Source organism: Cyrtonyx montezumae, unplaced genomic scaffold (assembly GCF_038088225.1).
Source record: "Cyrtonyx montezumae isolate F1298 unplaced genomic scaffold, pur_monq_1.0 scaffold_19, whole genome shotgun sequence".
Classification (NCBI taxonomy): Eukaryota; Metazoa; Chordata; class Aves; order Galliformes; family Odontophoridae; genus Cyrtonyx; species Cyrtonyx montezumae.
The window spans coordinates 8,794,784-8,822,143 of NW_027071925.1; the positions used below are offsets into that span (position 1 = coordinate 8,794,784).

General features: G+C 40.5%; 1 protein-coding gene across 1 annotated transcript in view; it reads left to right on the forward strand.

Moving 5' to 3' along the window:
• The window catches only part of CA10 (carbonic anhydrase 10), a 142,764-nt gene that overhangs the window by 104,865 nt on the left and 10,539 nt on the right, over positions 1-27,360 (forward strand). The window contains exon 5 of the mRNA XM_065735628.1: positions 4,677-4,862. Coding sequence (XP_065591700.1) covers positions 4,677-4,862 — 186 coding nt within the window. The remainder of the gene's footprint in view (positions 1-4,676; positions 4,863-27,360) is intronic.

Below are 27,360 nucleotides of genomic sequence, written 5' to 3' on the forward strand. Positions count from 1 at the left end.
ATGGATCCTGGCTCCCTCCACGACCCTCTTACAGCCAGTAGCTGAGCAGGAAACCAACAGCTCCTGCCTGTAGGATCCGGGCTGCAGTCACTGGGCCATCTACTGCTCTTGTGGCATTGATAGCGAATGGCAGAGAGCGAAGGTGATGACAAAGCACGTGGTGTTAACAGCTCAGGTTCTGTTAGTGGGGCAGAAAGCCCACTGCTCCTGCAGAGCTGCAAGAACATGAGACTTCAGCAGGAAAGTATGGAAGCCATGCAGCAGATGATAGAAACGTGGTTATTGCAGGATGTAAAACCAGGGCATTACAGCGTCTTCAAAACACCCTTCAATACTCAGTGATTTGCTTCCCTACACAGTGCAAAGCTTTCTTTGGACGGTATCTATTTTCATCCCAAAGAAAGAAAAAGCTAAAACCCCAGATAAGATCCAAGGACACCACAGCAGGCAGCCATACACAATTGATTTTCTTGCTTCCTTGCATTCAGTGCTGCTCTGCTGACAGGTACTGATACAAGTTAAAAAATATTCTTGAAACTGATCTTCAGACCACCGTTACCTGAATAAATCCCAAATGCTGAGAGACTATTTCACTATTTTGTAAAGACCCTTGGGAAGCAGAGAGCTGCTGAAGAGCGGTGACAATGAGCACCAGCAGAGCACAGGATGAAGGGCACAGCATCCAGCTCAGCTCCCTCACCACTCCTCTTGCAATCCCTGCTTATGTTGCTGGCGCAGCTTTACCCCAAAACATGCTTCATTTTCTGACAGGGCTAAAGAGCAACATCAGGAAAAATCGTTTCAGCTATTTTATTTTTCTAATCGTCATAGAGATCTGTGACATTTCAAGATAAACGTGGGCCAAATAATTCACAGTGGTTAGTTAGGTGCTTCTGCTGACCTTGTACCCTTCAGTCAAGCAGCAGAATTTGGACTTCTTGTGGTCGTAGGATAGAAAGTTACACACAGATGCATGAGTTCCCAGATCTCACTCAAATGCAGCACTGAATACATCAGTGTGCCTGTGTGGCTGTCTTGCATCAAGATAAAGAGAGAATAATGCTGCTGGGGAATTATGTGCACAAAGCTCTGTGAAGCAAGAATTAAAACGAATGAGATTAAATAGAAAATAACTACATCAGGAATATGTTAATAATTTAATTAAAGTCTACCAAAGCTGAAACATTCCACAATTAAGGTTGGAGCCCATCGACATCCTCCGTTCTACTTGGGGATTTTGCCATAGGTGAAATTACAAGCTCGGAAACATTTCCCCATGTTTGAGGAAAATTGGGTCAACCAGGAGCGTGAGTGTGCTGGAATTGTTACCTTTGAGAATGTTGGATGTAGCTCTTGGATTTTTAAGGATGCTTTAATGTATTTCTTTGGCACAGTCTTATTTGTAGGACATAAGATAAATGTGAACATGGATTGTCTTGAAAAAAGAAGAGGGGCAATTAGTGTATTTTTCCCCAACCTGCTGTGCTGTTTTCGTCTTTACCTAATGTGGTTTAAGTGAAACTGTGTACACATTGAATTCGAACAGAGAATGAAGATGTTACTCAGTAATAGAGCAAGCAGAGGCCGGACTGTGAAGGACTCGGCACCAGAGGTCAATTTGACACTTCAAGGAAGCAGTTACACAGACTGCAACAGAGCTGTGCATTACCCTGACTGCTCTGCCCCTGTAACTAGGCTGTAATGCTTTCCCCAAGCCCTAGTTAATGCTGTGCTCAAGAGCAGTAGGTGCTGTTGCCCCTTGGAGGCAGAGCCAGCCCCTTCCCTCCCACTGCATGTCCTGCAGCAGAGCACCAACAGAATGCCGGCTGCAGAACTGCTCACAACCTCACTGTCCACAAAACCGAGTGACTTGCATGTTCTAAAGTGACTGCACCATCACTTCAAAGGCTCAGTACCATAAAATTTAACATATATAACATATAAAATATAAAATATATGGAGTCCCTCTCTTGGCAGTATCTCCACATAATGAGCAGGATCAGGATCTCCTTTTTTCTCCAGTTACAGTTAAAAGTGTACATAGAGAAAACACAACAGGAAGTTTTCTGCTGGAAACAATGCAAGACAAACGTCTCATGATTCCTGCACAGTGCTTTCCTACTGAGTGTAATGCATTTAGGAGACTCTGAGCTTCCAAACTGCACTATGCCCTGTAATTGTAAGTGGTTGTACTCGAAAAGTACACTTTTAAAGGTCATAAGATGTTCAGTTTGTATATAAACCAGACAGTATCCTGCACTGCAAGAATTTCAGACAGCAATCTGCTGATACTTGACATGTTGCAGTCTTGTACAAACATGGCAAGTCAGAAAATCTCCAGAAATTAAAAATAAATTAAAATCCTTTAGCATGTCCATCTTTGATTCATATGCAGTCTGAGTAAATGGCAATTGTAAGACACTTTTGTTCTTGTTGTCATCAAATGCCCTTAATAGAAAAGTCATTAAAGCCTCAGTGCTATAGGAGAAACATCTTGGAGACGTCGGGCCATTTTTCCAGGATCTGGATTGCAGAACACGGCTCTTCCCCTGAGCACACCCTCAGAACAAGAGAACTAGTGCCCCAGTTCATCCTAAAAATGCTGACGAGAAAAAAGCAAGCCAGTGCATACTGAACATCTTGAATTTTGTCCTTCCTTGTGCTGAGCTCGTTTGCCTATGTGGGAGGTTCTTGCAGTTTCCCTTCAGGTGTTTGCCCCTTGCTGCAGTGGGAAATGAGGCATGGCAGATATTCATTTCATTACCAGTACTTTTTATCTGCAGCTACATAGCAGAATCCTGTTTTAAAATGGTCAATACAATCTCATTACAAGCATTGCGTCTTTATGAAGGGGAAAATGAGAAAGACAAATGTTTCTCCTGCTCATGAATTCCTCTCTTATCATTTCCCCTCTCTCCTCCATAGAGAGTTATTTCATTCATATTAGAGGTTATTTGGGTCACTTTTACCTAAAGAGAGAAAATAATGGTAACCTAATTTGAGATTTGTGGCAATTTAAGTAAGAAAATGGATTCTGAATATTTTGCACTGTTGCTAAATTTAACTGAGTGTTCAGTGAAGCATGAGCTTGCAGACAGGAATAAGAGGCTTTCAACCATTTCCCCCTATTTATTTTTCAACTGCATTTCTCAGTCACCGTCTGCAATTTCATCTCACCCATACGCTGCGTACTGAAGCTGGGTTCAATGAACTGACCTTTCACATGTTAAACTAAACTTGCTATTTAATTATTTGGCATGCAGAGTCGGGCAGAAAACTGAGGAGCAGTTACAAAGAAAATCACTGTGTTTTATTGGAGAAGAATGGGATTATTTCTGTTTACTGCTTCTCTAAAACCATTTGCTACTGTTTATTTTGAATTGGAATAAACGAAATATAGAAGATGTACATCAAAGTTTAAGGTAACCACGGCAGGAGAGCCTGTTCCACCTCACTCGTGCAGCTGCATCGCACCGTCTGTGGAGTATCATTTTTTTACAACATACTGTGCAACAAAACAGGCCATTTAAATTCTGTAATTACTATTACAGATAAAATGACACTGCAGCAATGTTAATTACTATAGTACTGATGTAGTATAGGATATAATACATAATAGTCATGTCTTTAATTTTAAATTGAAGTGCAACAAAGCATATTATTGCTATCCTTCCTCTTCTTAGCGGAAATGAATGTTATTCAAGTGTAGCATTTGCATCCACGCAGAACATTCTTAAATAAATCACTGTTCTCCTTTAACTCAAGCTGGCATATTTCACTTCTCAATGACGTGAAAGTTAAGGAAGCTCTTGCTGTAGGAACTTCTCCTGTGACAGTGGTAAATGTGACAGAATTATATTCTGTACCAAAAAAAAAAAAAAAAAAGATTCCTACAATCATTCTCTTTTTCATTACAGAGAATGTAAATTGGTTGTCAAATGGAGCGTATGAATGACTGAATGAATTCAGTCTTCTTTAAAAGTAAAGCTGAATCTTAAAGAGCATTACAGCTACTCGAGGTGTAGTAGGAACTGGAGATACTCATCAAACCAAAATTAATTCTGAACCACTATGGCTAAAATACCTGGCAACCGTAGAAGTAAAATATCTGGAGCAGAGCCTTGCAGAGGAGGACGCTGAAAGGTTTTACCTGCAGCATCAGAGTGAGCAGCACTCCCTTTTTGGTGAATAATGACTTAGCTCTCCTTTTGCAGCACCTTTACTTTCTGATGACTTCATTATAAATGTCCAAAGAAGAAAAAAATGCGTCACATTTCAGATATGTTCAACTGGACTCAAATAATTTATGCCAACTGAAATGTTCCCGTTTTCAGTGCAGAAATCTAGTAATGAAGTCACTATCCAGATTTTTACATCAGAAATAATCTAAAAGCCTACTTATTTAGGAGTAAATAGTCCCACTCACTGTGCTAACCACATGCCCCTGGGTAGGACATCTACATATGGATTTAGAGAAATATTTTAATGTACAGTGTAAAATTCACACACAAGTTGAAGTACATCCTCAGGTTGTTTCATCACACAGCAATGATAAGATACATTGCTGCCTTTAAATGAAGATTTGTCAGATGCAAAAGCTTGCACTGTCATTGGTTTCAAGGAATTACAAATAATACTGAAAAAAACCAACACCTTTTTACTCCTATTTTCTTTAGGTCAGCGGGACAATGTACAATACAGGGAGACACGTTTCTCTACGATTAGACAAAGAGCATTTGGTCAACATCTCTGGAGGGCCGATGACGTACAGTCACCGCTTAGAGGAGATCCGGTTACACTTTGGAAGTGAAGACAGCCAGGGATCAGAGCACCTTCTCAATGGACAGGCCTTCTCTGGGGAGGTATGTCAGCATACTCCGAGTGACAAACGAACCAACATGAAACGGTGCACTTTTCATTTCCGCCTGAAGGTATTTGCAAACCAATTTGGAACAACAAAAAAAATTTGTTTCCCTTAATCCAGTGTGGAATTTGGCTTTTGTATTGTTGTTTTTTTTCCCAACCCATGCATGGCTTAATGTGTGAGTCTATCTATAAAGAATCTGCTTAACTGTACTCATGGACCCCTTGTATTCCCAAATACACTGCTTATAAAGCAGTCAAGTATGCTTTGGTGGATCCTTAAACTGCCAGCATCTCTCCTCCACATACCTTAGCAAATAAGGCAATACTTCAGAATAACCTTAGGGATTGTTTGTAAAGATGCTCTGTAAGCATCCTGGTACCTCTCCTTTGGAAGACCAAAAGGAATAGTTTTTTCATAGTAAAAAACTTTGTTGGGGAGTAGTAAATTACCATCTGTAATCTCTCTCATGGATTCTGGTGATGAGACAGTTAATGAGTGTTATTTTTTTTTTTTGGCATTGTGCAACAGCAGTTGTATGAGAGTAGGACATTAACTGTAGATCTGTCAAATGATGTTATAACCGATGGCAGTTATTTGCTTTGATAAGCTTCATAGATATGTGACATGACCACAGGCAGTTTTTTCGTGAAATTACTCATGGTTTACACCACTGACTTCCAGTTGCCTTGTTTAAGTTCTATAATAAGTGGGCATAAAATGTACTACTCCTTTAAGAGCTGAAAGTTGGGTGTTGTACAGTAAATTAGATATTTGTTTTGCTAATCAGATTTACAGAAGAGAGATATCCGAAAGAAAGCAGTTTGACAGAACAAGAAAGCAGTGTCCAGCTGAAGCACACCCCTGCACTTGGTATAACAAATCAGTGTGGTTTCAGATGTTTTTGAAGGAATAGACAAGTTAGAAACTCATCGCTCATAGACAATAACAAAAAGTAAACATGTAGAGCTTTAAAAAAAAACCAAACGCTTTGTGTTAATACATAAGTAGGCTCTGTGACTTCAGAAATAGAGGTTTTGAAGCACAGCTGTAAGTGCAGCTGGCCGTGGACTGAAAGACCTTAACCTTCTTCTCTGGAGACTAGACATGATGATTTATCTCCTTCAGCTTTTCTTCCTGCAGCCAGGATGATACTGACTTCACATTCCTTTGGCCTCAATACATTTTTATTCCTGAAGCCATCTACACAAACAGCTATACTTGAGCCCCTGTCCTACTATGCTTGAAATACCACTGACTAACTTAAAGAAGGTCCACGTCAAAATACCAGATGATGCAGTGAGACTTCAAAGTGACGCTACACGATGGTTTCTTGGAGGAGGGCAGGGTAGCAGAGCAGCTGCTCAGCTGGAAGAGCTACAGATGCTGCTGGCCCAGCTGCTCACTATCGCCGAACACCTGAGTGCCTTGAGCACCACTGGAGCTCCCTGCACAATCTTCCATGACATCAGTGAGGATGTACCTCAGACGATGCCCAGCTGGGCTGTCCCACTTGCCAACTGGAGCCCTGGTTCATATGCCCCGAATCTCTTCCAGGAAGTGCTCGTTTCCATTTATTGGCTAAACAGAAAAGTCAGCTTCCTAACTTTGCCAACTGCAACAGGGAAACAGTGTGAGTAGCTTCCTCTACTCTCAGCATTCCCTCTGGAGTCACCAGGTCAAGGTCACCGCCTTCCTATTGTTTCTGACTTCTTGCAATAACATGTTTTGTTAACATTAGGTATTATTTGCTATTGCAGACCTCAAGTTTTTATTAATAAAAGCAGAAAATCTAGATAAGTGAAAACCACTGTCAGTCAGTCAGTGATGCACAGCTGGATCCACAGTATATGAAGGATTCATCTAATTATCTGAATTCCTCCTGCAGTGAATGGAAGAAGATTGGCATCTTCAGAGGACAATAATTCCTGGTAGCTAGAGACAAATCTCTTAGGACAGGACAAATCACTCAGTGGAAATGCATGTGCTTTGACAAGAGAGCAGACAAACAGCTGGCCAAGTATCTTAGGGTAGCTGCCTCCTTTCTGGATAGTGAGATGAATTCTAACCTTCAAGGATGTGCTTTTCAAAGTTTCAGATAGCCATTTTGGGCAGCCAAACAGGTGAGTCCCAGGAATGTCAAGTATTAATTTTCAATTTGGATCTGTATCTTCACAGTTAAGTCTTATTTATAAAACACATACTGTTTCCAAAGCATGAACAGAGTCAAATCAATCATGCTGAACAGCATAGGTACAAATTTTCAGTGAAGGATGGCAGCTGACAGTGCTCTTAGGATGTACATTCACCCATACAAGTGCTGTCTATATAAATAAGTTATTTTCAATAAGCTCTCAGCACTGGAGATGTAATGTTTGCAGCTCCCAGCAACTAGAATGACAGAACTATAGACCAGTTAGCTGACTTTATGATAGAGTACATGAATTTGTAAGGTAACATATGCTTTCAAGAATGCTGCTGCTAATTGTTATCACTCCTGTGATACTGTCAGAGGAGATAGGATAAAGAAAAATAACTGCATTTGTTTAATTTAGGTAGTACAGCAACCACAGCAGTGAAGGTTTTCTGGTTTGGGCTTTAGTGGATGAAGGCAGCCAGAGAAAGATCAGGATTACGCTGCTTGATTCCTGGTTGCACACTAATGCCCACGACCCTTCCTTGCTGCTGCCATTCTTATTTATTTTGGACAAAGTAACTGCAATCTCTATCTTGCTATAGAAGCAATTCTTGAGTTACCCAAGCAGTGTGATTGAATCCAGGAGATCACATTCAGCTCGATCTTCCTCCTTTTCCCTCCTCCCATCTGTTTCTGTCCCCTCATTTCCACTGACACTGACATCTCGAGGACACATTAAAATCAGTGCACTGGAGAGAGGAGGGGAGCCTGGGGCAGCTGGGGAGAGAGCACCCCCCCATAATAGCATGGGCAAATTTAGATTGACTCAAACAGAATGAAGTTAAATCCAAATAGAGGGAAGGGTGAAGCTGCTGAGCAGATCCATTATGTTTTCAATTATGAGGAGTGTTTTTACACATCTGGAAATCAAGGCTAGGATCCATACTAAGCAAGAGGCCTGTTTTTAGACTTCTTATTTTTTTGCATTGCAAAGATGTTCTGCAAGTGCACGGGCACTCAGCAGGCTGGAGAATGCTGGAGTGGTGCCATGGAATGGAAAACATCTAGAAATAGCAATTTGCTTCAAAATGCACCATGGTCTGAACCATACTGAGTGGCTTGTAATTTCCAGGTGTTAAAGGCTGTCAAGAGAGATCTGGTTACCTTTTAGCCCCTAATGACCACTTCAGTAGACAGAATAACTGAACTAATGCTTAAACAGTCTCAAAATAATGGCTTTAAAATTGACTATCAGATTATCATCAATGCGTTTAACACTGCTAACATGGAAAGAATGAAAGGCTTCAGAATGTTTAAATAAATAAATTGAGCATTTGTTTGTCCCTCAGATACATACTTGTGTGCATTCAATTCTCTGCTCTTTGCGTGAGCATCCCACTGCAGTGTAACAACCAAAAGAAAATCTTGGCTCAAGCAAAGACCTCAGCTAGGACACCAGCCATTCATGTCTGCTGCCTGGCATCTCCATGCAAAACTCCTTCTAGCACATAAGTGTCCGTATCACTTAACGAGACCATCCTCCTTTCAGAAAGGAAGAAACACAGAATACAGCAGAATAGTGCTGCTGGTCAAACTCTAACTAATAAAAAATAAAATAAAGGTAACTGAACCTACAAGGTTCATGAAGAAAATGGGACCATGTAACTTCACTCCATTTCGTGGCTGTGCATTGTAGTAGGCTCATCCACACAGAGGCAGAAAGTCAAGGATCTTAATTACTTGAGGTTATGCACTTTTCAAACAAGAGAAAAAGTCCAGAATATAGATATACATATATATAAAAAAGATTTATTCTTCTCTGCCTACCAAGTCATCTTCTGAAAACCTGACAGACATTATAGGCACAAAATGACTTCACCTCCTACTTAAGAAATAAAATGATAGCCACATAGTATCCAGATAAATGAACGTATATTGCATCTATGCAGACAGTTTCAAACCAAGATTTATTTTTTTCTACTGCTAAAAGCCAGTAAAAAATGAAGTAAAATGTAAGAAAACAGAGGTGGGATAAGGAGGCTGGAAACTCTGCAATACCAGCCTTCTAATACTTCATTTCTATGTGAAATCAGGCAAATTTTGCATGAGTAGGGAACTTTGATTGATAGTGAAGGATTATTTATCAGAGAGATCAGTGTTGCAAATCCAACTTCTGATATTTTTAGAAGCAGGACTGACAGATAAACAGCCTGTGAGAAGCATCAGGCCAGCTGAAATAATTTAATCCAGTCTGCTGCAGAATTAGAATGATCTCAACTGCTAAACCAGAAACAGTGATATTGTCACAGAGTTCTTCTGAACACCTCTGAGTTGCTGGTGTAATTTTGAATAACCTGTCCCAAAATGCTTCTGTTGGTATCTCTATACCAAGCAGAAAAATTTTACTGACATAGTTTTGATGTAACCATATATGAATTACAACTTCAGTGATGCTGGCCAAACAAAGCAAGTCACAGCCAGTCATCGTGTCAGAGGAAACTGTAGGCACAGCCCGACCCTAAGGGCACAGCTTGTTCTGAGCTGCAGGCCAGCCACATCTCCTTTTATTTGATAAGGCCCTATCTTCATTCAAAGGCAAATGTCAGTCGTGCCTCCCTCTGACATTTGGCTCAGGTCTATGCCTCCTTTTCTGAATGGTGGGTCCCTCCTGCCTGTCTTCCCAATCATTTCTCTGTTCAATCTTTAGGTTCCTCCACCCAAGCCTGGGTTTCCGTTTGCATTTTTTCCTTATAGGATCCTCACTGTCGTGAGGATTTGGGATTTTACCAGGGTTGTTCATCAGAATACACGGTAGCACGTAGTCCTTCCCCAGGAAAGGTGCATCACAGCAGCAGGTGATGTCCATTGCCATAGGCCATCTGTCTTACATTTTGGAAATTTTAGTGGAAATGATACGGGTCATTTTGTAAGTGTTGCAGCAGGAAGATAAGTTTACTGTATTCCTGTGCTGATTAATGTTGAAAAATAAGCCTCTGAGGGTAGTAGCAGATGAGGGAACACATGTCTAATGGAAGGGTGGTTTAGTAAAATCTCTATAACCTTCAGATTAATGTTCAGCTTCAGAGGAGAAAGTCAATAGGATAATGAATTAAACTGCTAGAGGAATAGAATATAAATCAGGAAGAGGTGGAGGTATTGTCATTACTGCAGCATAAGGAGACCGTTCACGTGAGTAATTCACCATCAGTGGGAGATGAACGTGTGTTAGGAGCAAGAATGCACCTCTGTCCACCCTAAGGACTACCAGTGGGTTCCACCAGAAACGTTACAAGATGCTTATACCCACAAAAGCAGAGCCACGCTTATTAACATCAACTACTGTGTTTTTCTATTCCATTCTCAACTGACTGCATAAGGAAATTTAGTGTTTCAACAGAGATGTGATGCAGGAGTCCATCTCCCTTTAATGCTATGTGCAACAAAGCAGCTGCCCCCTACCTCTGGAGGATGTAGGAATTTAAAGTGTGGTCCTTGAGGGTACAGCCCGAGAAAGAGCACTGCTGAGGTTACCAGCCAGCAGGGCTTGCAGGGAGCTGTGCTGGAAAGCAATGCTGTTTGGTGAAGTGAAACTTATCAAAAATATTGTCAAATGTTCCCAAAATACATCCCAAAGAAAAATGAGCTGATACAGCAAGTCGCTAAGCAAAAGCAAAATTGCTGTTGACTAAATGCTAAGGCATTTACTGCACCTGAACCCAGGAATACAACAGTGGGTGACATCCGTGTGGTATAAATGGGAAGGGAAGATAAAAGGACCTTCAGAAACAGATTCATCTTTAAAACTTCCAAAGTGGAACAATTGCACTTGAACTTACATTCCCTCCTGTATAATTTTTGGCATTTTTGGCATGTCACCTGCAGGCATAATAAATGCTCATAGTGTAACAAACCCCAACATCCAATGGCCAGGAAAAGTTACAGAATTAAGTGAAGGTGTAACAGTGACAAACTGATGACCACACATATAAATAAATCAACACTTGAGCTGTGCAGCAAGTAAAGCTGTTCCAGGAGTGGCTGCGTTGCTGAGTGGTGCCAGGATCCTCCTGCAATGCTTAGAAAACTAGAGTCCAGAAATAGCATGATTTACCCTTCTTTCCCTTAGGGACAAAAAAAAAAAGACTACACAAATCAGATTATATATGCCCAAAATTTATATCAGCAATAAAGAATTTTATTTCACACGGAATCAGATTCTGATGCCATAAACACCATTAATGTTGTTTTTCACCTTCCACCTTGATTAGCAGTGGAAATACAAATGAGGTTCCTGATGGATTTTGTTTGCAAGGGGAAGAATTTATACTTTATAGTACACATCTAAATCTGAATGCACAAACAGAAGTGGGAATTCTTAATTTATTACATTTTTAAAGCTTTAATTTTTGAGAAGTTGTAATAGCATGCTTCCCTTGGTCTATAAAGCACAGAAGCTTAGCTACTGCCCAAACAGGGAATTGCTCTCTCATGTCACTATGGCCTTTTCTAAGGTACAAAGAATTAGACATGGGGAAAACTACCTATTTATTTCTTCTAGCAGAAAGATTAATTAAATAATTGAAAGGACCAGTCATTTAGTTTTATAATCTCAAAAAATGGTTAGATACAATTTGGATTTTGACTGATCCTTTAGACCAAATGTTTAACCACTCAGAAAACTAGAGACAAAAATTCTGAGGATTTTGAACTGTGCTTTGGGCTTTTACTTTTAACTTCTGTATTTTACTGCATTATTTGCATCAGCAGAGTAGATGGAAAATGCTAGGACACTGTCATGTCAATAAATAGAAGACTTTCTGCCATTTACTTGTGTCATCATTTTGTTTACTTACACTTTGCCTGAAACAAATTATATCACATCTTTCTGGAGTAATTGAACAGCTTAGCATTTCAGACAATAAGCAATACTGAGATCACTCAATTTCTCTACATTAGTAACTGATCTATAGAAAGCATGTGATTGTGCATTGTTAGAAGTGTGTCTACTTGAAGATGCCATAGTAGAGGGAGTTGTTCTTCAGGTACTCAGTGCAGTGCTGCTGAGGCCGAGCACCAGCTGTGCGCGGCAGGAGCTCCCCTTCCACCGCTGTGCAGTGGCACTTCGACTCTGAGGTCACTTACAGCAAAAACTGCAGACATTTCTGCAAGTGTTCGCTCATCTATCCTGCCTCTGAAAGCACTCACACTTCCTAGATCTCTCAGTGTTTTACTGGAGTTCGTTATTCTTACTGGATTCTGTGTAGGATATTCTAGGTGCTTGGCTCCAGGAGCTCCGTTTCCAGTATTTTTTTCCTCTGTAGGCTGCCTTCTTGGAGATTCTGTGATATGAACTCCCTAGATACTCGTTGCTAGTTACTGGAATTTGAGAAATTGTATGTGCAGATTTTAGTGTTTGGGTTTTTTTTAATTATTATCATTTATTCCTCATCCTCTATGCATGTGTGTGGGTGTTCCTTGCCAGAAAACTTTTCTCCTTTGGGAGCTGCTTTTCTGAGTCTTACAGAGCATCCATCCTTCAACAGAACTGCAAGAACTGCCCGAGCAAATTACAAGCCCTAAGAAAATGTCAGTTTCCATTCATGTAGCAACACAACCAAATATCTGCTGCTTGGAATAGTAAACGCTGGATTTCTTAAGTACAGAGTGAAACAGATCCCCTTTAGTAATAAATATATTTTTGCACATGTTTAGTTTTCAGATACCAACTGTTCTCTTTTCTGGGGGGAGGGAGAAAGGAAGAGAGTGTCAATGTACTGAGAGCACAGTCTGTCACATACTATAATCTAAATCCCCTTGGTGCCTCAATTTTAAAATCCAGCATCATAAAGCAATAAGGTGGAGTTTTTCTGCTTAGAGTAGCAGCTGTAGGATTTGCTCTTTTAAACCACTGGGACAGTAAAACATTCGGCCCTCTAAACCTCCAGAGTCACTAACCAACTATTCATTTTGCCTTATTCCAAATGATTATAATTTGCTTGGATCACTTTACTTGCTATCGGATGATTCTTCTTTAATTAAAGAGCAATTTACCTCTGCAGCCAAAAAAACTACACTTGTTCTGCAATGGGTTTTGTGTTACTTGGGAATGAGTTCTCCATTACACTCCTCATAAATTTTAACTTTTTCCATGAATGTATTTAACATAAAATTCCAGAGAAAGAAGGAATCAAACTCATTCCTTACTCAAACATTCCTGCAGCCATGTTCCTGGACAACCACAGGAGAAAATAAAAAGCCAGCTTATATGAGGTTTTACCATCTTCACAATTTACAAAATGAATAAAAAACAGGGATTGATTATTGCTATCATTTTGCTAGATAAAACTATCATGAAAGCCATGGGGGTTCATCTAGAGTAAAAGTGCTTATATAATGATCACTGACCTCAGATGGCAAAAAAATGCCAAACCTTCTAGCTCAGTCCTTTTCAAGTGATGCTTTCTGTGGGCCGAAGGATAAATACAGGCCATCAGACCATTAACAGAAGAATCCAGAGTTAAAGAGTGGATGACACAAAAACTTTCAAGGTACCGATCCATCACCAAACCCAATGAAATTGCCCAGGCACTTGGATATTAGGTGCTGGGCACTCTCATGGCCATAGGTACCTTGAATGTACTGACTTGATTCATACTGGGATCAGTCAAAACCAGCTACTTCTCAGGGCCAAAGAGAGCAAGAACGGTCCCTCTAGCCCCCAGAGCTAGGATTCACTATGGAATCTTCCTGCAATCATTTTGGGGTTACTCTGAACAAGTGGCAGAACTTCTCACAGCACGGTGACCCCATTCCTGCACACTGGCAGCCTGTTGGCCAGCCCTTCTTGTGGCAGGCAGGAATTCCTGGCTCATAGCCCATCTTTCCCACATCTCATCTGGACAGGGTGATCACTGACGTTTAAGATATGAATGGGGCAGGGAGCACATCCTGCAGGGGCTGAATGCCTAGGAGCCTATCTCCATGGAGCAGCCTGATGTTTTGCTCCTCCCTGGTAGTAATTCTTGTTTTCTAACACACTTGTAGCAGCTGTGAAGCCTTACCATTTACTCTCTAACCTTCAGTTTATTTCTGTAACTTCAGCTCCTCCTTTGTTAGGTCTCTGTCCCTTACCTTATGTTTAATAGTTCCTTAAAAGATGTTTCAGTACTGTAGTAAAAAGACAACTAAATCATGTCAGTGTTCGTGGACTTCTTGTTACATGTTCGGGGAACACGGAGTTTGGAGAGCTGCAGTTTTCATTTAGCATTCTGCTTCGACCTTCCACCACCGCTGCAGACCTTTCCTTAATTAAAAGCACACAAGCATACACTGCCTCCAAAAAAAGCCAAAAAACTTTAACTTTGAGGTATTTTATTTTAACCAGCTAGTTCATCGATGACTTCAACAAGGACTGAGAAGGAAACCATCTTAAATATTCTTTCCTTCATACAAAATTGTGATAGATAATGGATTCGAATGCTTTACAAACAATAAAGAGAAGTCATACTGTTATTGTTTTACAATTATTACTATTTGGCCGGTTTCTCAGACATGCCTATATTTAATACAGCACGTGACAGCAGGCATATCAGCATTAACTCGACAGAGAAAGAGAATTCACAAGGTTAAAACATTTCTTCTAAGTCCATTTTCTTTCTGCTTATCTTTTAATATCTCACCTTTACCTGTCTGCACTTGTATCTCTGGATAAACTACTGGAAATTACTTCACACATCTGCCAAGACTTGCTGGATTAAAACTCAGCAGAACTTAATAGAATGAGAAAGTTACTTCTCATTAAGTTTGTCTTTTTCTCTATTCCAACTGCCACAGAAACATTTTCTACCTGGCAACTTGCCATAGATGCATTAGAAAAGCACCGTGTACAAAGTTATTACTATGGAAGTTCTACCAAAGAGAGTTGTGGGTCTTAGCACATGAGCATGCCACTGCTAATAGCAGAATCCTCAGTAATAGATTGTTCTACTTAACCTTCAGCACAGGACTGATCAGCAACTGCTGTAATATTCCCTCAAGCACATAATTCCTATAGATGAAAAACAGATTTGTAAATCTTCATTCTGAAGGCATATCAATGTGAACACTGGACATTGGGCATATTTTGTTACGTGATTTTTTTGTCCTTTTCTCTTTATCTATTTCTCTCCTAGTTCCTTGGGTCCTCCAACAATGAAATCACAAAGCATTTGAGGTTTTCTTTATCACCCCATATGCTATCACCGACCCAGACAGTTACAATGAAGCCTATGTCCAAAGCACTGCTTATGGTATAGCCTTTATTACAGGTCTATCATTTCACATTCATTCAGGACTTAATATTACAGCAGTCATGGCTACAGGAGTTCATCCATCCAGTTCTCATTATCTGATGCTTTCTTTCCTTCCTACCATGCAAGTCTGAAATACTCAGACAATGTTGTGTAGAAAATTTTCCACCAAACCATCAGTGCAGTGCTTTTTCACCAGACTAAAGCAGTGAGGAGCACAGATTTCAAATTTGGTTTTAATATCCTCTAGAAGAAGCAAGAAAAAAAACACAACCCTTTTTTTCTTTCATGAGAAAACAAAAAAAATTATGGTAATATACATAAATGATGAATTGGTGCACTTGTCTGAAGTACAGAATTGGATTTAGAGAAGGGTGAAAGGCTCCTCAGAGCCATGTGTACTTCAGCTGTCAAGTGGTTTGAGGCTAGTGTTCATCTATTGCTCCCTTCACATAAAAAACAGGCAAAGGTCAATAAAATATCATAAAAATATGCTACCAATAAAAGTGTAATTAAAAATACATTAAGTATTTGCAGAAGCATTTATCATGGGTGAAACTTAAAACCCTCTGTAATACGCTTTCCTCCTTTGTCAGGACACACCAATACTTCAAACACAAATGACCATAGAGACAGAGCTGTAATTCTAATCAGGCACACTGTGGAACCTCTCTGTTGCTTTGAGTCCTGTGGATTGTTTCTAAAGAGCAACGGGGCATTGACCTGCAGGCACAGTTTTACCTGAAATACAAATTACTGCACCAAAATTTTTCCAGTTAAGTCAGATTTTGGCACATATTGTTCCGTCTTTAACTTTAGAGCAGTGATTGCAGCGAGTTGTTTCCAGTGAGGTGGGCTGATGGGCAAGCTGGGAAGAAAGGTGCTGCTGTGGTTTTGAATGGTACAATTCATCCCTGACCACGCTGGGTTTCTGCTTCAGGCATGGTAGAGCTGTGAGAGAGGCAGTAGACAGGAATATTTCTGTGTGCATCCAACTCTGCAAATCACAGCCCAGCCCTAACAGTTATGGTTTAAGGCAGAGTTCTCTACAGGAATCTCAAAGCTCCCATGCAGTAGGTACTCAGATTGTCCCTTTGACAATCTGCCTCTATCTACAAACAATCCTTTATGCACATTTATAGTCTTGCTGAGGAGAGGGACACCAAAGGAAAACCAACAAATTGCTGTAAGGTAAACTAGGGTGATGAAACATCGGGTGTCCAGACTCCAGCTAAATCAACAGACGTGCTGGCAGGAAATCAGGCAGATTTCTGACAGCCTCTGTTTGCGTTTCAGCCAAAGTTCTTTGAAATCAAGTTCCCTCCACAAGGTACTTTGGTTTTGACATGTAAGCATTTTCCAGCAAAACCCTTTTTCAGCAAAAAATAAAAAATAAAAATCCCAGCTAGTTCTGCTTCTGATTACTGCAAGGCCTTATTCTGCGTGAAGCCCGAGGGTGTGTTCAGTCAAGAGGATTTTCACTGTTTGATTTGTAGCTTAGAGCCTCCCTGTCTGCTGTTTCTCAGTTTAAAAAGGTGCAATAGTGGAACTGTTCTCCATCCTAACTGGCAGAGTTATTCTCTGGGGTAATGAAAAAAAAAGAAATCACCTTTATTCTCCCAGATTCTAATGAATGTCTGTTTCATTCTCATAGGATTGTCTTTCAGAAATCCGGGCAAATGATGAAAGGAAAAATAGGGTAAAAAAAAAAAAAACCTGAAAACTTTTTCCAGTGGCCTATTTGAAAATGCACACATCTATTTCAGATATACTGAGCACTGGAAACAAATATGACAAAGGAAGTTGGAAATCCTTCGTCAGCATTCTGAGCTTCTAGGCAACAACTCTTCAAATACATTAACAGACCCACTGAAAAAAACGGAACTACGAGCATGTCATCATAAATGTGAACTTCACATTCACTTACCCAGGATTCCTTAGTTTGAAATGAAACAGCACCGAAGAGCTGATACGTTTTGTGACCCCATTCATCTCCCAAGTTATCTGTCTACTCATCACTATTTTGTGTGTGGTCATCAAACCACCTTGGGACAGAGCAAAGCAGGTCCATTTTACCAATGTGTTGCTAGATTTTGTGTTCTAAAAGCAGCAGCTTATATCTCAAAGAGAATGCCCGTGATTAAATCTAAAGAGCTACATGGTTTAAAATAACAAAAACTTCTAAGTGGGAGAAGTCCAGAAAACCAACAAAATGACCAAGTTGTATCTCATATCAGCTTTAAGTCCGTCCTTCAACGTTTGCAAAGAGGAAAATAAAATCACTGTGAAGAGCTGGAAGAGGCTATCTGTCTCCTCTCAGTTCACCGCTTTGTTTTAGAGTTGGGGCTGAACCAGAAATCTAATTCAGGTGTGCCTGGAAGTGGTCACTTCATGTTCCCCGTAGGTATTCTGAAATGCTGATAGCTGCTCTCAGCAGGCACTAATGATAGCCCTTACAGTGCTTTTTGTCGAATGCTTTACGGTCATTAACACACTCCCCATTAACTATCAATTACTGTGCAGCGCAGTTATCTTGCAGATTTTACAAACAGATAGGCAGAGACAGAGGCTGAGTCAACTGCAGTCATGACAACAGGCTATGGCACAGGGAAGACTGAAATACAACATTCTGTGGTGTGTTTGAAGTCCCAGCAATGTTGCCTACCTGATTCCTCAAAATTTGCTCATGGGTAACTTGAATAGGCAGATCTCGTCATTCTTACTCCCATAGCAAAAATTAATCACCCCCATGCACAATACACTGTGCAGACTACAGCATCCAAATGCATTAATGGATAACAGTATGAATTTCCCATCAGATGTGCACAATAGTCTGCCTACCTGAAAACATTCTGTCGTTGGTATGTGAGGATGACAGACCTGCCAGAGCATCCTGAACTCATATTTCTGTGCCTTCTGAAACACTAGCATGAGCAACCTGTGACATCCCCGAAATGATGCCGACAGCTGAGCAGCAGTGCTGCCCTCTCCCACTGTGACAGCCCCCTGAACAAACAGCACTCTCTTTGAAGACATATACTCACTAACCCTTTAACACCACTGCGAAAGAAAACTAAGGTATATTTAAGGACCATTTTGCTTCTCTAGGAAATGCACAGTGAGGAATGGCACAGCTGGATATCAGAGCTAACATTAGAAGAATGACATATTTTAAATGACAGGTAGAGATAGAGCAGAGAAGGGCAGGGGATATGCTTGTGTTCACAAAAGAGGAGAATGTATGGGTCTGCATATGGGCAAGGAGTATGCCGTGAGCCTGAGTGGCACATGCTGTATTTTTATGGGATGTGGAATGAGCGTGGCTTATAAGGAATCCTGTCATTACAGGACACGTTCAAACTAGCATGCTTCTGATTATATTTTTTCTTCTGCTGGCAGTGACCAAAGGTGGCAGAGGCTACAAAGGCAAAACTTAACTCTATTAAATGAATGGGGACGTTTTTGCCTCTGTGCAGAAATACAGACTGACTTGGTAAAGCAGCCAGTTTTAGTAGAAATTACAGGATGAAAAATAGACAAATTGAAATGTGGACTGGAGCACAAGAGCCAACAGCAACTTCGCATAATGTGTCTGAGAGCTGTAATGCCCTGAAGTGGTAACAAATGCATCTTCACATCTCCTCCTGAGGGTCTTAGAGGTTTGGGGTTTTTTCTGGAAATATCCTAAAATCTCAACCTTGATGTTCAAGCTCACAATTATATCGAGCAAACCTATTTCCCCGGTGAGTTTGTCTCTTTTCTTCCGAGATGAATTTCTGCTGCTTGACTTACAGTGCTGCACAAAATGATCTATTAGAGAAGTAACATTATTTTTTTTTCCTTCTGGAAAGTGTCGGTTTCTGAACAAGATCAAATAATCTCCAGTGCTTTGGTATTGGCTAATTTTAATTATTAAAACCTTAGTCCCAGGAAGAAGTCTGCAGGCTATTTATTGAGAAAACAGCTATTTTTAATGGGATTTGGGAACTTCTTTACCTGAGGAGATCAGGGATCACTGGAGGCAGAATTCTGGCTGTAAGCTGGGCTCAGACTTCAAGGACTTTTTTCACGTCAGAGGAACGTGCTTTTTCCTACACCTTTTTTTCTGTTTATGTCTCCCTCCTGAAACTTGCAGTAATGGGCTTTGCAAAGGCCATAGTACTAGAAGCACACTATTTGTGATGCAGTGAAATGTAATCGTATATATTTAAATGAGTTAAAAAGCCAAACACACACTCTGCATTTACGTTATATTTATAAAAATCAGAAATAAATCTTTTGTTAGGTGCCATTCTAGTGATATGTAGTCCTCATTACCATAATTTTATATGAGATCCTTTCCTCACAACAGCCAGCAAATTGATATCGTTAAAGTATTAATTCACGTTATGATTTCTCACATTTAGGTTTGCTGATTTTTGCATCACTGCAAAATGCTTTGATGTTTTAGCAAGGTAATGAGGTAAGCACACTGTTGCTCCATAACTCAAAATCTAAAGACAGCGTTATCTGCATTTAACTCACAGTGCAGCTTCCCCTACAGTCATTACAAACCAGCATATAATCACAACAACAAAATTGTTTACCGCAGTGTAATGAAATCAAATACATGCTTAACGATGTAAGCCTGACCAAGTAATAATGTAATATATAGAATCAACATTATCTCCAATTAGGTGCCTACAGTGGTTGAGGAGTTCCCAACATTACTGTTCAAAGAGACGGATTTTTATCTGCTCTAATTTTCAGCTCCATTTCATCTGTGCACTAACAGAAAGGTTCTCTTTTGCTGTGCAAGAGCCATGGCACAGAGGAATGAACACAGGAAGAAATGAAATAAAGGCAAAGGCAGCAGGTGCAGCATTAGAAGTGGATAAACTACTGCTGGTGAAATCTGCGAAAAATAATTTCGCGGCATAAAAATAAGCCAAAATCCACAAGAGATACTGCTGGTCTTAAAAGATATTTTCGCACATAACTAACAAAGGGCAAGACCGTACCAGTCGCTGTGCCCCAGTGTCTGTAAATATTTGTGCCTGCCTGATTGCGTGAGGTTGGCACAAACCCAAAGCTGAGTGCAGCACCGCGTGGCCCCATGCTGCTGCAAGGGGGGAGCGGAGCCGGATTCACTGCTCCTGCCAGCAGCACCGCGGCGGGTGGAGGTGCTGCTGTTGAGGGGTGACCCCCTCTGCAGCTCTTTGCCTTTCCTCCTCACTTATGAGAAGCAGTTACTGAAGGAAACAGTGCTGCACTGAGGCAAACTGAAAGCCAGTCATCGCGTCGCAGCTGCACCTTTCACAGTCCCTAATTTAATTCCAATACTCTTTCCCTCTGGAAGAAATGCTCTTGAAACCCATTCCATTTGTGCTTCAGGGGTCTATAGCTCTTCCAGTGGGAACGGGAAGCAGCAGGAAACAAAGAGTGTGTGGGATCTGTGCGGAAGTGGCAGACGTTCTGAGCCGGGCCCATGGCCAGCACGAACCAGGAGCTGCTTTCACGTGACTGAGGCCAGGCTATCTGCCGGCACAAACTAGTTTACTACATGGACAAAACGAATTTCAGAGCCTTTAATTGGTTCATCACCCATATTCACCTTTTCTAATAGCAGAAAATTCAACAGAGTGAGGATTCCTTCAGGAGTTCTGCATTTCGGAGTGTGGCTAATTCCCTGGTTCTCTTTCATTAAGGGAAAATATGTCTGGCCTTTCAGGTATTCCCTTGCCAGTACTTACAGCATTTCAGCTACATCAATTACCCTGTAAATGAATGCAGACTGTGTTTGCTAATGGGAAAAAAACTTCTGTCCTTCGATGTGGAAATTCTACTGATACAAATTACAAGCATATCTTTATTGCTGCTCCTTTTCCCACCATCACGATGACCATGAGCCACATTTTGAGTACTAATGACACAACACTCATCCCTGTTTTAAAGAAAAGCATATAAAAGGCTTATGTTGCAAATCTGAGCTGCTTCAGCTGTGCTCACCATCACTTCCAGTGAAGAGATGAATTAGTGATTAATAGTTTCCAGACTCATAACAAGAAAGATTATACCTGAAAACACACAGAGGAGACCCAAAGCAGTCTGAGCTCACAAACTCACAAAAGTCTGCTTTTAAGGTTAGCAGTGTTGCATCAGAGCTTCCCCTTCTATCTTCATTTGCCTTTAGCCTAATTCCTTGCCAAGTGCTATTCACCTCATTACGGTGATGTTGGCTGCGTAACTGATTTCTGTTCTTCACCTTTTGTTGGCTTAGCTCTGCATCTCACTATTGCAGCAGCCTGCAAACAGACACAGCATCTAGCTTGTGTCTGTAGGTTCTGCAATTGGCTTTTGTACTGGCCTTCACTTATCAAATTTCAACACTTGGGAATAAGCGTAAATTCCGGGCATATTCACAGCTTTACCTCCTAGCATTTAGATGAGTTTTCAGGTGGCTTCTTGTTTCTAAGCATTTGCATTATACAGGCAAGACAAACTGTGAAGCAGAGGTCATTGGGATTTATCTGGGCTGGGTGACAATTAGCAATGAGTTAGGAAAAAGGTTACTTCTGTGATGTAATTTATAACTAGAAAGTTTGAGACAAATGGAGAGATTCTAGTTTGTAACCTCAACGCTAAACTCTACATTTTTGTTTACTGTTTTACCCATCATCTGTGATATTTTTCTTCCCTTGCCTGCCCTGCCTATTCTTTCACTAAAATGTAGCTGCACGTGGTGCTTTCACAAGGTGGACTGAGCTGGAGTGGCATCACATACTGTTAGAGAGGCTGGAAATGCGAATGCATTCCTGTCACCACACAGTGGCTTTGCACAAGCATCCTTTTGACACGCTATCTTGGAGTAACAAGTCAAATGAGAAAAAAACATCGATCTCCAATTCACCAAGTCTGTGACTTGCAGGAAGCAATTTCTGCTGCCTTCTGGACTGGCTGCTAAAGAAATAGAGTTATCCCAGAAATTCAGAGCACTATTATGTAACTGAATCTCTCAAAATGTGCATTTATACTGAATTTATCATCACGGTACTTGAGCATCTGTTGTATTTTAAATGGGAAAACAATTTAAATGTAGTGTTTAGTCAGAAATCCCACACAAATCCAGGAATGATGACAGGCTCATCTATGAACCTTTTTTTCCCACATTACATCTATTGTCTCCTAAGATGCAGCATTTGTAGATGATGGATTGGGTCAGTACCAAATTATAGCTTGCAGCGAAATTTTACATCAGCCAAGACATAATCAACATTAAACATTTGAGTTTAAGATTTCATTTTGATCCTCACACAAAGTGAATTGCAGAACAGTGCGATTTATTTATGTTTACCAAGCTCGTGCTCTTCTGCTAACAATGACTGACAAGAGTGGTTGACTGGCAGGTCAGCCAAAAACAGCCCGTGCTGGGAGCAACCAGCAGCAGAAAGCTGCAGCAGTGACTGCCCCCTCCTGCTGTCACACAGACACATCTTTGTACCTTTTGAGCTCAGCTTGGGTTTTCCCACCATTGCATTTCCTACCATCTGCAAAAGGGTGCAAACGATTGTGACATTTGGAACCATTCCAGCAGCATTTCGGTAGTGATAATCCACCATCTCTTACACTCTTTTTCAGCCTATCATTTCCTTAATTTTTTTCTGGTGTTATCACATAGGTGACAAGTTCAATAACAACCAGTTAGTGGCACAGCCAGCCTGACCTGGTACATTTGTACTTTTTACTACTGTCTATTGCTTAAAAAAAAAACCCTCAAGTTAAAAATATTAGCTAAAATATCCAATTTTCTTGTTTGAATTAAAAATGAGTACGTTTCCCTCTGTTAGCAGCCTTACTGGAGCAAGGCTACAGGTCAGCAGCCGATGGCTGTCCTGCTTCAGAGCTGATTCATGCAGACCTCTTTCTGAGTACCGTAACACATCCCACTTGAGCTCCTGTGAGCAGGTACCCAGGAATCTCACACCTCTCAATTGTATGTCTGCAACTACAGACAGTTACTTCCAGCACAAAGGAGATGTTACTTTTTCAATTTAAGAGAATTTTATGTTGAGGATAACACACAGTGTTAACTTGTGGGGGAAATGTGGACAAAGCTCACCGGGCACCATTTGCTAAATAGAAGTACTACACGTTAGTTCTTGTTACTAATTGGTCTAGTGAAGTATTAGACACCATTTGCTGCTTAAGCTCTAAGTCCTAGCATGTAATCATTTCTAGCAAAGTACACTGCACAGCCAGGTACAGTTAACTCCAGACTGCATCCCACTTTACTGCGCAGTACATGACTGCATTTCTCTGCGCAAGTTTCTATGCAGTTGTCTGCACACAAGCAGGAGAAAACCAAGTTCCTTCCTCATGTTCTTAGCCTTATTCTTTTAAATAAAAGAGAATTATAATCTTTTTTATTCAGCTACAATATAGCTGCTGGAATTGCTATAAATGTGGATGACAAGACTTTCTATCAAACCGGTATTTTATAGGCATATCTTTTAAATCATGAAATAACTGTCAAAAGCAGCAAAGCAAACAACGACATCAACGTTTGTCAGCAGCAGCCTAAGTAACTTGAGTTTGGTAACCATGAAGAGTCGGGGGAAGTTATTTAAAATAAGTGGCTTTGGCATTTCTCCTTTATTGCATTAACTGAATCTTTTTAATCGATTTCAATCTTAAAAACCACAGTGTTCGGATAAAACGCTCAGGAAAGCACTGGAGGTCTGTGTGGTCAAGTGACATTTGTTTCACCAATTTAAAAATGATGTAACAACACCTCACACTGCTGTGGGCTCAGACGTATGAAATAACAAGGCAGGTGGAGCTAAGGGTTAATTAGGAAGCATGTGGGTAACGCTTTCTTGGCAGATACTAACATTTCTTGGTAGAGTACCCCTTGCATGGGAAAAGGTTTCAGTTTTTGAAGAGAATTAGCATGAATTTTAATTTGCACTTCCTTAAACCACTCTATGATCCTGTGCCTCACTCACAACAGGAGGACCTCAGACCTCATACCATTTTGCACTGATAAAATTAATGCCACAAATAACTCTAAGGTGATATGTTGTTATTGCTTTTCCGGAATGGTTTTACAAGACCTGTGAGGGCAAATATATTTTAACATAGGGCTATCAAATGTTATTAATGGGTTTTGACTCCCTAAAATAATTTTACTTGCTGGATATCTGCCAAACAGAAATTGCATTACTTTTACTCTTTTTATTTAACTCCATAAAAGCAGAGGAGTATGTTTTTCCTTAACGAAATCTTGGCCACTCGTGGGCAAGGACTCTGAATCAAAACGAACGCTGAACGCATTCCCCATGCAATTCCATTTGCTTTCATTCCCTGCTGTGCTGGAAATGTGCTTTGTGCTCACTCTCAATCAGGTATCTCAACAGTCTATCAGGTAGCCCGGCATAATGCAAATATTAGAGTTACAGATCAGCCATTCCCTGCTGCCGTTCGCTTCCTGGTTTAGATCTCTTGTCACCTACAAATCAGGATGTTTATGCACTCAATTATAACACTTCCAGGTGAGGATAAAAGGTATTTCCATTACTCTCAACAGGACTGTGGGAGAAAAAAAACCAGATGTGTGAAGTACTGTGATATTCTAAATTCTCTTAGAGTCGTACTTCTCCATACCTCACTGCAGCACAACATTTTGCAGCGAGCTGATATTTATAAAAGTGTTAAGCATGCACGCTAGATCAGAGTCAGAGTCATTGCTAAAAGATTGCTGGAAAGAACCTCTGGAATCTTTAGCACACATATCACTTTGCTCAGCCAAAGGGCCTTGATCAGATGGCACACAGAAATCTGCTACTAGCTCTGCCCAAGATGCACATCCCACCTGCACGAAGGATCACAAACCCTGCAGCCGAGGGCTGCGTGCTATGTGAACCCCAACGTGCTGCAGCCAGCTCCTGCTGATATTCCCAGCCCCAATGTATGGTGTCTAAAAAGTGCTGCGTCTGCTCCTGGTCCAGTGCACATTTTTGGGTGATGGAACAAGGGCACATTCTGGATTTTCATCAGCTAAAATGAGAGTAATTAATCTTAATTCTCTCCATCTCCCTGAAAAATAGAACTTCTATTGCTTGAGGAAAACAAAGAGCTGTAAGTTGTTCTGAGGCAAATTAATCCTAAAGAGAGAATCTTCCAAAATATAAAAAAATCAATATCTTATAACAAGATTCTTTACTGCGTTGGAGCCCTGAAACTCAAACCAGAGACAAAGGGGACTTTAGCATGGCAAGTTTGCTCTTGTTGTGCTTTGTTTTTAATACAGTGCTATCATTTGAAAAGCTGAGATTTTCAGATATGAGCAATTTTAGTTGTGTGGTTTCATCTCCCTGAAAAAAAAACCATGCAATATTTAATGCAGACTGTAAGACTGCAGGTATTTCAGGCAGTTTCAAGGAATTTATTCTGAAAAGAACCACTTTTATAGGGAATTACATCTTTATACCTGCATGTAGTATTCTATATCTTAGATATCTTTATTCATTTGTACCTTTCTAAATTAGTCTGTTCCACGTGAGAAACATGAAAATTATGTCTCTTGTTTTTAAAAAGAAAAAAATATATGTCTAGGAAAGAAAAAAAAAATGTTGAATTTAACCATGGTGCCATGGAAACAGCTTTAAAATTGATTTGGCTGCAGGGAAGAAAGATACGACTCTAACATAAAGCAAGTGACAGCTTTCAGAAGAAAAAAAGAAAACCTGTCTTCATTCAGCACTGGGTGCTCTGAGAAACAATAATGCTTAGTGAGGTGAGAGGGTCTTCTCAAAACACAGGGAAAGGAGATTTCTCCAAAACACTGTTCACAACCAATGTGAGGTGTGATAAGGAGAGGTGGCACGGGGCACGCACGTACAGACCTGCAGGAACAGGAAACTCAACATGAAAACCACTTGAAATCACCTGTAAAAGTTCTCAGACAGGTACTTTCCTTGTAAAGACAATGCAATACAGTGCGGAGAGACCATTTATAGATCAGCGCAGGAAATAACTATTCTAACTTGTAAGCAGTCTGAGAGTATTAACTCCTTCCCACAGACACATCTGCCTGCAGTGTGCACGCCAGTTTTGCACAGGCAGAATTTTCTCTGGACAATTACGATCTCACTGCAGCGTAACACGTTGCACCACGGCAGAGTTGCTCTGCACATCAGACTCCTTCCAGAGGGTCTGAGACAAACGTTCTCTACACGCTCATACATATTTGAAGAGTTTTATTTCCAGAAGTGCAATCAGTAAAAATATGAGCTTCCCTTTGACACGTGGAAGGAGAACTTGGCCCTTCCTTCTAGCTGTTCCTGCACTAGCATTTTGGTTTGCGAGATAAACTCAGTTCATCTAATTCATTTCTATTCTGGGACTCATCACAGAAGGAATTCTAGTCTAAAACAGTTCTCATCTCTTATTTCCTCTGTAATTCACAAGTTGGTCTGGTTGCCAGAGTGACTAGTAGTACACAAAATGAAGGATATATTACTAACCTTTAAAATTTCAGTGAGGTCCCCAGAACCACAGTGTTGTGAAAGCTCAGTAGCACCACAGAGCAGTGACTGATGAGCCTGCATTGCCTGTGTGTTCTACTGTAAGTGCTCTGATTCCTTGCAAGACCTTTAGAAAGCTGACTGCATTCATTCTGCTTCCCAGCTGTCAGAATTCAGTAGATGTCTTCATTGGCTACTCTGACATTTTTACTTTTTTGTTCTGGTCTGGTTTGTTTACTTGCCTTAAAACGTGCCAACTATGCGGGCTGCAAAAAGGTCAGCCAATAGTTCCCTTTCCAGAGAGGGAAATATAAGGGAAAAATAGCTGAAATTAACACATAGTAACAGTAATTCTGACTTTATTTATTTTAATTGTTAAAAGTGTTCATCTTAAAATAATAATAATAATTTAAGAAAAGGTAATTATTGCAGAATTAACTGTAAAATTATCCAGTGGTCCCAGAAAAACATGAATGTCATTACTCAGGGTAACGTATATTTATTTACATGCAGAGGGAGAGATGAACTCTACCTATGCAATTTAAAACGTGCATTCTGATGTGGAGA